At 46.7% G+C, this 9,151-nt stretch overlaps 1 protein-coding gene across 1 annotated transcript in view; it reads left to right on the plus strand.

The window, feature by feature from the left end:
• LOC119360931 (probable metal-nicotianamine transporter YSL5) overlaps positions 1–1,511 on the plus strand; it is a 6,308-nt gene extending 4,797 nt beyond the window's left edge. Inside the window, exons 6-7 of the mRNA XM_037626368.1 lie at positions 59–188; positions 394–1,511. Of these exons, the coding sequence (XP_037482265.1) occupies positions 59–188; positions 394–1,337 (1,074 nt within the window). The 3' untranslated portion in view covers positions 1,338–1,511. The remainder of the gene's footprint in view (positions 1–58; positions 189–393) is intronic.
• The last annotated feature ends 7,640 nt before the right edge of the window (positions 1,512–9,151 follow it).

Below are 9,151 nucleotides of genomic sequence, written 5' to 3' on the forward strand. Positions count from 1 at the left end.
TAATGTAACATGGCCATGGTTGATTTTCTTCATATCATAAAGATATTTATCCCTGCAGGTTTTTGTAGCCGTTTCCATCATACTTGGAGATGGCCTCTACAACTTAGTAAAAATCTTTGTTGTTATTGCAAGAGGAATTTGTAATGTGCAATTGACAAAAGGTGATCAGCCTGTTCAAGCTCTTCAAGGTAACATCAACAATTCTCGCTGTATCATTTTTTGTGCCCATTCAACACGTTTACCATTTATGACTTGAATTTGTGGCCGGAGAGCATTGATTGTATAGAATACAGGTCAATTATTCTCCACTAATTCATTTCCTTGTAGTACAGTTGTGTTAGTTATTTGCTTGCAAGATATCATCTTCCTGAATCATTTATTCATATTTTTCAGATAACAAGAACTCTAGACAGTTAATGGATGACGAGCTTCAAATTGAGATATTCTTCAAAGATAGGATACCAACATGGTTTGCTGTTTGTGGTTACATTGTACTTGCAGCAATATCCACCGTAGCTGTGCCCACCATATTTCCCCAGCTGAAGTGGTATCTTGTGCTTGTCTGCTACTTACTTGCTCCGGCCATTGCCTTCTGCAACTCCTACGGGATGGGCCTCACAAACTTGAACCTTGCACCCACCTATGGCAAGATTGCCCTCTTTATATTTGCCTCGCTCGTCGGCAGCAGCGATGGTGGCGTCATTGCCGGCCTTGCAGCATGTGGCATAATCATGTCCATTGCCTGCTCTGCGGCAGATCTGATGCAGGACTTCAAGTGCGGCTACCTCACCCTCTCTTCACCGCGTTCAATGTTCATCTCCCAGCTAACTGGCGTCGTGCTCGGATGCGTCATTGCTCCGCTCACACTGTGGCTCTTCTGGGCGGCCTTCGATATCGGCGACCCTGATGGTGAGTACAAGGCCCCATTCGCCATCATCTTCAGGGAGATGGCCATTCTCGGGGTCGAAGGTGTTGCCGCTCTGCCCCAGCACTGCCTCGAGATCTGTTGCGCATTCTTCTTGGCCGCGATGGCCGTCAATCTCCTGAGGGATGTGACGCCCGCCAGTGCGTCGAGGTTCATCCCCATACCGATGGCGATGGCTGTGCCGTTCTATATTGGCGCTTTCTTCGGCGTGGACATGTTGATTGGGACGGTAATCTTGTTCGTGTGGCAGAAGTTGAACGGGAGGGGTGCTGATGATTATGCGGCGGCAGTGGCGTCCGGGCTGATCTGCGGGGATGGTATATGGAGCATTCCATCTGCTGTTCTGTCCATCCTGAGAATTGATCCGCCGGTCTGCATGGCCTTCAGGCCGTCCTCTGCCTTTTCCAGGTGAGAAGATGGATCCAATGCTCACTCTAGGACATGGATTTGTGCCACTGAGTGATGAATCTCTGTAATTTCATACGTACAGATGTGCATCACTTTACTCATGTACAAAGAAAAACGAACCACAACACTTTGGAGCCATATTGCTCCTAACCAACTGTACCAAACATCGCGTTACACACATCCACTGTCTTCCATCTGTCCTTTTTTTTTTTCTGAACGGTCACCGGGGGGACGGGATCCCTTCCCATGTGAATATATTGCTCAAAAAGCTGCCAAAGCCAAGAGTCACCCCAGAAACTTTGGCTGACCCTGTTTATAAAGAAAGGGGAACAAGATGGGGAGGCGTTTTGGCTCCCGGGTGTATTTGCACCTCGATGAACAGTACCCTGAAAAAACAATTTAAATGTTTTTAAAAAATTCTGAAAAAATTGTGGATAACCATGTTGGTGTCGCAAACATGCTTGACAAATTTCATGCGGAATGGAGCAGTGGTCTTTCGTTGGCAAAAAAAACAAATTTTGGATGACATTTTGGGGTGACATTTGGTGTTTGATTTGTTCTTTTTTGCGCAGGCCAAAATGCTTAACCTTTTTGTCTCAAAATTTACAGGTCGCATTTGTATGTGACAAAGATCACAAAAAAAATTGTCTCAATTTTTTTGACATTTAAAAAAAAACAAAAATGGCCCCATTGCACCCCGGAGCCAAATTGACTTTCCGGTCAAAGTTATACAAAGTTTGACTTGAGATAAAACAAATATACAACTCACAAGAAAAAGATAAAACAAATATATTATAACATCCCAATTTTTAATTTGGATGTTATACATATGCATTTCATAATTTATTGCATTTTGGATTTTATTTGGTTGTGATCCAAGAAAACTTAAGCAACTCATGGACCCAAGGAGAGAGTTGGAGGTTTCATAAATTTCATTTTTGAATTTATTAAATTTTGAAAAGAGGATCAATTTGATTTCAACAAATTTTTTCCAATTATTTTAAAACAATAAAAATAATGAGAGAAGATAAAATGACTTCTTCAAAACAGAGGAGAAATGTTGGAAAAGAAATTTGGAAGTCAAATTATTTTATTTGAATTTTATTTGAAATTTTATTCGGTTGAATTAGAGAAAAAAAACTTGCATTTTTAGAATTTGCATTTAGTCCAGAAAAATGTTCACTTAGTCCCAAATATTAGGTAGGGATGGTAAAAATTGTTTCTGGAATTTTAGGAGTTTTATTTTTATTTTATTAGGATTTCCGCTGCGGCACTATTTTAACAAAAAAGTGTGCGCACCGACTGGGCCGGCCGAGCTAAGCCAGGCCAAGCCCAGTCGCCAACCGCCATCGTCCCCGTGCCCGCGCCGGACTCCCGCCGGAGTCCGAGCCGCCCCCGTCGCGACCCCCTGCCCAAGTCGGGACCCCGACCCCTGGGCCTTTATAAGCCGGACCCGCCGCCCCGTTTTCGCCACCAACCGCCGCCGCCGCTGCCCAAAGCCCTCGCCGCCGCCGCTTGCGCCGCATCGCCCCGCCGAAGCCGCGCCGCCTCGCCGTTGACCGCCGCCGCCGACCGAAGACTGGTATAAAAAACTGCCCGGTTCGCCGGTTTATTTTCGGTTTTTTAATAGTTCGGTTTAGTTAGATCGACCGGTTTATTTTTTTAGATCGGTTAATTAGTGAGCATTCACCCGTTAGAATCTGTTAATGAACGAATTCGTTCATTAGTTTCTGTTAGCGGACGTTCGTCCGATAGATTTTTCTTTTTCTGTTTATTTCTACCAGGGACCTATTCGCGAATACTTTTATCGCAATTTAGCCCCTGATCTTTAAACTAGCATAACTTTTAGCTCGTTTATCCAAATTAGATGAAACCAACGCCTAAATCTTTGTAACGATCCCCTCTTTCCAGTAAACCAACTTGAACATGATTTTGACAATTTAAAATTTGAGTTTAGTCCAGTTTAGTATTCGATCTTGTTTCGTTTGCTTCTTGAGTTTCGTAGCTCCGTTTGAGTTGTTTCTTTTTGCAAATCGTAGCTAATCACTTATACCTACTGTTAAGATCTAATACACATAAAAATAATGCTGTTAGAAGTTGTGTTCTGTTTAGTTTAGTTATTGCTTGTTTCAAGTTTTATTTGGATCTTTTCTTGATTTCTCTTTGTTTCGTTTGATTGTTTGCTTACGTATGCTGCTATTTGTCTATGCTAGATTTTCTGGAGTGCGAAGCTTGCTACTACGAATCTCTAGAGTTTTCCGATCGTCAGCAAGGCAAGTTACACTTTGATCATACTCTTCTACACCCAGTTTTACTATGCATTAGTTTTGCCCCTCAAATATTTGCATGAGTAGGATTTGGGAACATGTGGCTTGGTTGTAGTACTTGAGGTAGGAACCTAATACCTTTGACCACCCCGGGAATATACGTTATGCTCATTTATTGCTTAGCCATGCTCGTAGACGGGGATTGGATCGTGATGTACATGGAAGTTATGAGAGTTAATAATTTTAGATAACATTTAGGTGGCAAATTTAATACACATCTAGGTGGATTGGTTGGGGTACCCGGAGAATCCAGTGCTAGCCCGTTTGGGAAATCCCGGAGTACCCGTGTGATTTTTCCTTGGTTCGCCACCCAGGCTCAAAGGGATCATATGATATTTCATGCCTAGAAACTTCCATGTGCAGCCACAAGCCATTATGGGTTCTGGCGTAGTTGAGTAAGTTGCATGAGCTCTTGAAGAGGTGGACTAGCAGATGTAGGGGAAAGTAGGTGTATCGGTCTACCTAGGGTAGAGAGTTAATGCTTCAGAAAGACTATGTCTTGATCTTCCGATCATGGATGCGGTCGAGTCTTATGGGGAAAAGTGTGCAACCTCTGCAGAGTGTATAAACTAATCATGGTTACCCGTGTCCCCGGTTATGGACATTTTGAGTATCTAGAAGTGGATATTATTATTGATCTCATCACTCTTTAATTGACTGAATTGGATTTAATGATGATACTTGAATAATGTTGGGGTTTGAGTTGGAGGAACCTTCTCAAATATTGGTTTAACTTGGTAGTAAATAAAATTTATTCCTTTGTTGCAGGGAAAAATTAGCTTTATGCAAAACATTAAATTTAGAGCCCCCACCAGACAAATATGCATGTAGATATAGTTCTTGCATTCATTGCTTCACAGTGTAACTCTGCCAGCATATTCCATATGCTGACCTACACGGCTACAACATCTCATGATGCAGACTTCTCAAACAACGAATAAGGTGCGATAGGTCGTTGTCATGCACTCAGCTATGCCGTTGGAGTTGATGGACTCATTTACCTTCGAAGCTTCCATAGTTATTTAGTTTAGATGGCCTTCAGCCATTTTATTTGTGTAACAGATACTCTTTATGAGGACCTCGATGTAATAAGTGTGTGATTGAACTCTGTTATAATTCCTCGAGTATTGTGTGTCAACATACCGATCCAGGGATGACACTTAAGCACAGAGACTTCGGTCCATTGGGATCGTGGTCGCTACAAGATGGTATCAGAGCACACACTAACTATAGGACGCGACCACTAGGATAAGCCACATGATTTCTCTTCTTTGCTCATTTCTAATCCTCCTCTATTTCTACTCTATAGATGGCGGACCCCAGGAGCAAGTTCACTCAGCCGAATGACGACACCCCTTTTGGACGACACTTGAAGGAAGTCACAAAGTATCTGAACATCGAACTACCAAGCTTCACTGGAACATTCTCTGCAATTTTACCGGAAGAGGAGTGTCGTGGTACTAAGTCTGACAGTAAGTATAGGGGGTACGTTTGAGGAGGCAAGGTCCTAGCTACGGTGAAGTTGTACGCAAGTGTTTACGAGTTCAGGCCCTTCTTGGAGGAGGTAAAAGCCCTACGTCTCGGTGCCCTGAGGCGGTCGACTAGAATATGAGAGTGTGTGTTATGGGGGATGCTAACCCTTGTGCCAGAGGAGGGGGTGGCTTATATAGAGTGCGCCAGGACCCCAACCATCCCCCATTACAAGAAGTTCAATGTACATAAAGACGGGGCGTTACTGATAACGCCAACCATAAGTGCTATTAATGATCTTAAAGACTACGAAGTGAACGCCTGACCGTTGCAGTTCTGAGTGACTCCTGGTCTTCAGTAGGTCGAGTGGCATCAGGAAGGAGGGGTACCTGAGTGATATGATTGGTCGAGTGGATTGCACTCGATGCCTTCACTTGGTACTCCCCGTTATCTCTTGGGCTTCTTTGCTTCTAGGGTAGTGACCTTGGGTAGGGTGTATAGGTCAGGCCTATGACCCTACCCTAGGTCTATATCATCATCTTTAGCCCCTGAATAGATTAAGGTCCGAGTGGAAAGAAAGCTGAAGTTAGTCTTGCTTCGACTCTTGAGCTTCACAAGTACCCATGTTGAACTAGAGGCCCATGTTGGAACTTCGGCTTTGCTTCAGTCGCCTTGATCGATTCAGAAGTTGTCGAGTGGATTTATATCGTCACTCGTCGAGTGGTACTTTTGACGCGAAATCTTTGGCGCAATTGGTTACAGCGTATCCCAGATCTCGCGAGATTCGAAATTTTGGGGAAGCGCGTGAAGCGGAGCGCGTCGTAGTAAGCGGGATGGATAGACATGAGTGCCTCGATCTCTGCGCCACCTTTTTCGCCACATACCCAGCGCGCGACTGTTGTGGGATTTGACAGGATTGCCCGGGCCCACGTGTCAGCCACTCGGAAGTGGGTCCTTAAAAGGCGACGGGGCCAAGGCGTGTGCACTATGCGCGTCCATTCTTCCTCTCCCTTCCTCGCCTCCCCATTGCATCTTTCTCCTCCGCTCTCGACGCCGCCGTGCCGCCATCATGGTGAAGGACAAGACGACAGCGCTGGAGCGCGCGAAGAAGGCGGTGGGGGCGGCGAAAGGCAAGAAGACGAATCGGGGGTCGTCGTCGAGGTCCCCGCTGCCGCCGGGTTGGATCCAGGGCGACTGGATCCAATCTTTGCTTCAGCCAGAGGATTTGGAAGAGTTGGCCGCCTCCGGTCTGATCATCGACGGAGCGGCGAGGCTGCTGAAGGGGGAGATGGAGCCCCAACCACGTTTGGGTGAGTGCATTCTGCTCGCCACCCATGTCGACCGCGGTTTCTCCCTTCCCCTGCATCCTTTTTTCCGGGGTTTCTTGAACATTTTCGGAGCTCAACTCCATCACTTCTCTCCCAACACCATTACGTACCTTGTTGCGTTTGTGTCCATGTGCAAAAACTTCCTGGATTATCGACCGCACCGGGGTCTTTCAAGCACATCTTTACAATCTGCTCCCAGTCGGTGAAGAAAGCGAATTCGAGTGATGAGAGAACACACGTTATCCAAATGTGCGGGGGTTCAGGAATCCAGAAGAGGAAACATAGTTCTTTCCCTTCCATGACACTTCCTGAGTCAGTCAGGGGTTGGCAGTCGACATGGTTCTACTGCCAGGACATTGCGACTCCCGGTCAGTCGACTGGACTTCCCTCTTTTCCTTTAGATCGTGCCCAACAACCTTCTTCACTGAAAGTGACCACTGCGGAGAGGGTGGAAATGAACATGTTGGTCGAGAGAGTGGTCCAGTTGATCAATCAGGGTGTCACCGACATGGACTTGTTGGAGGTGTTTCTCAGTCGACGCATCCAGCCGCTCCAGGCTCGTGACCACTCGATGTGGATGTACTCTGGAGCCAACGACACCGCTCGGGTTCATCCGGAGGAGGTTTTGGCCGGGACGGTGGCCCTGTGGCTGAAGGGTATTACAGGAAACAAGGACAACCCCAGGGGAGCCAGGAGAGTCGACCCATTCATCGCCAGCAACCAACCAGATAAGGTTTGGTCTTCGCTATTGACTGTACTTCAATATGTTTTGCGACCATCTCTGAATCCGGCTGATATTTGTTTGACTTCTTTTCTTGTAGGTTTATACTGAGATGTACTCGATGCCCAATGGCGAACAAGCTCTGGAGCAAGACCAGGAGGGTGAGGACAATGCGAAAGAAAGCGGCAATTGGCAATCTCTAGAAGACGACGAGGAGGAGGAAAGTGATAAGTCGAATGACGACGAGATAATCGACTCACCACCTCGCACGGAGCATTGATCCAAGCTACTCCATGATCCAGCGGGCGGGTGTGGCAAGATCGTGGCTCCAAGCACTCAAGCACAGAAGCTCACTCGGACTTTGACTCCAGAGCCGACGGAGAAGGTCACCAAGCAACCCAAGGTCGTCCCCTCAAAGGCTCAGAAGACTTTGCCCAAGATCAAGATGGACATTCCTGTTGCCTCTGGGTGAGTGTTCTTTCTTTCTGCGTTTTCTTCCACTGACTGATACTTCTGTTCTGAGCGAGTGGATTACGAACTTTTCCAGCCCTGCAACTTCTGCGACTGATATGGACGTTGACAAGGGGTGACGAGGAAACCAATGACGCGGCCACCTCCAAAGCTTGTACGCTCTATCCAACTTGAATTTATTCTACCGATTGGATTGTTGGTCGACTGAACTCTTAAGGTTGCTTTTTGTTGCAGCTCCAAGAGATGTTATTGAGCTTCCGGATGATGAAGAAGAAGTGCCTCTGGGAGAGAGAGAGAGAAGGAGGAGGGGCAGGGCGTCAAGCGGGAAGGTAGCCGAGGGTCAGGTCCCTCAGTCGACATCAGTGCTTGAGACAGTGGTCCAGCGATCCAGAGATCCGGCTCGAACCAATGTTACCTTTGCCGATCCACTATCGACTGACCGTCCATCGGGGTCGACCGCTCAGACCTTTGCCGCTCCACTACTACTCCATGCATCGACCCTGTGACTGCTCCGACTGCATTGCCATCATCGCTCTTCACCGCATACCAGACTCCAGATGACTCACCGAGTGCCGCCAGGGAGACTCTTCTCCAGGTAAATCTCGTGATGGAGCAGATGAAGGTGGTGCATGAAGCCAGCCAGGTTGCTTATAATGCCAGCACCGCTCTGCAAACCAACATCAAGGTTAGTTGATTTCCGACTGGTCTCTTGAGTAATGATAGTTGCCATTGTTGCTTCACTGTCCATATATCGTTCTTGGATGAGCGTTTTGGAACCTATTATGTGCATCTATCATGGGTCTGTATTTCACATCCAATCACCCACTGGGGTGTTTCTGTCTTAGAGCTGAATTGTTCTTCCACTTGAATCAACTAGGTTGAGTCGAGTGTTTTTATGAACCGGTGGGGGCACGCAGTGCACCCACTGGGTGTAGTCCCCGAGACCGCGGTCGACTGCTGGTAGTCGGCTGGGGTCTGAGAATCTCCCTTTTTTTACTCATGCTGGGCAGACCATGCCGAGTGTAAAACCAAACCAGTGGGGGCACGCTAAGTGCACCCACTGGGTGTAGTCCCCGAGACTATTGTTGAATATTTGATTCGGTGGTAGTCTTAGAGCAACTTCCACTGTGATTGACTTTTGTTTCTGTCGACTGGCATGTCTTATTTGCTGACTGCAGAGGTCTTGTGATCTTGGAGCCCAACTTTTTGGACTAAATAAGAAGCAGATCAGCCTCAACCTTGATCTGGAACTGGCCAAGAAGAACCTCAAGAATGCTCAGGACGAAGCGGCTATCATGGGAGGTAACCAATCGTCGACTGTCCACCTCGTGACTCTCTCTTCCCCCCCTTTTTAGTCTCTTTGAACCGAGTGATTTCACTCGAACAGATTTGCGTAGTGAAAACCGTCAGCTTCAAGCTCGTCTGAAGAATGTTATTTCTTTAGAGAAAATGAAGCAGGCTCTGGAGAAAAAGGACCTGGATCTTGCTGCGGCCCAGAAGG

The sequence above is a fragment of the Triticum dicoccoides genome, chromosome 2B (genome assembly GCF_002162155.2).
Source record: "Triticum dicoccoides isolate Atlit2015 ecotype Zavitan chromosome 2B, WEW_v2.0, whole genome shotgun sequence".
Taxonomy (NCBI): Eukaryota; Viridiplantae; Streptophyta; class Magnoliopsida; order Poales; family Poaceae; genus Triticum; species Triticum dicoccoides.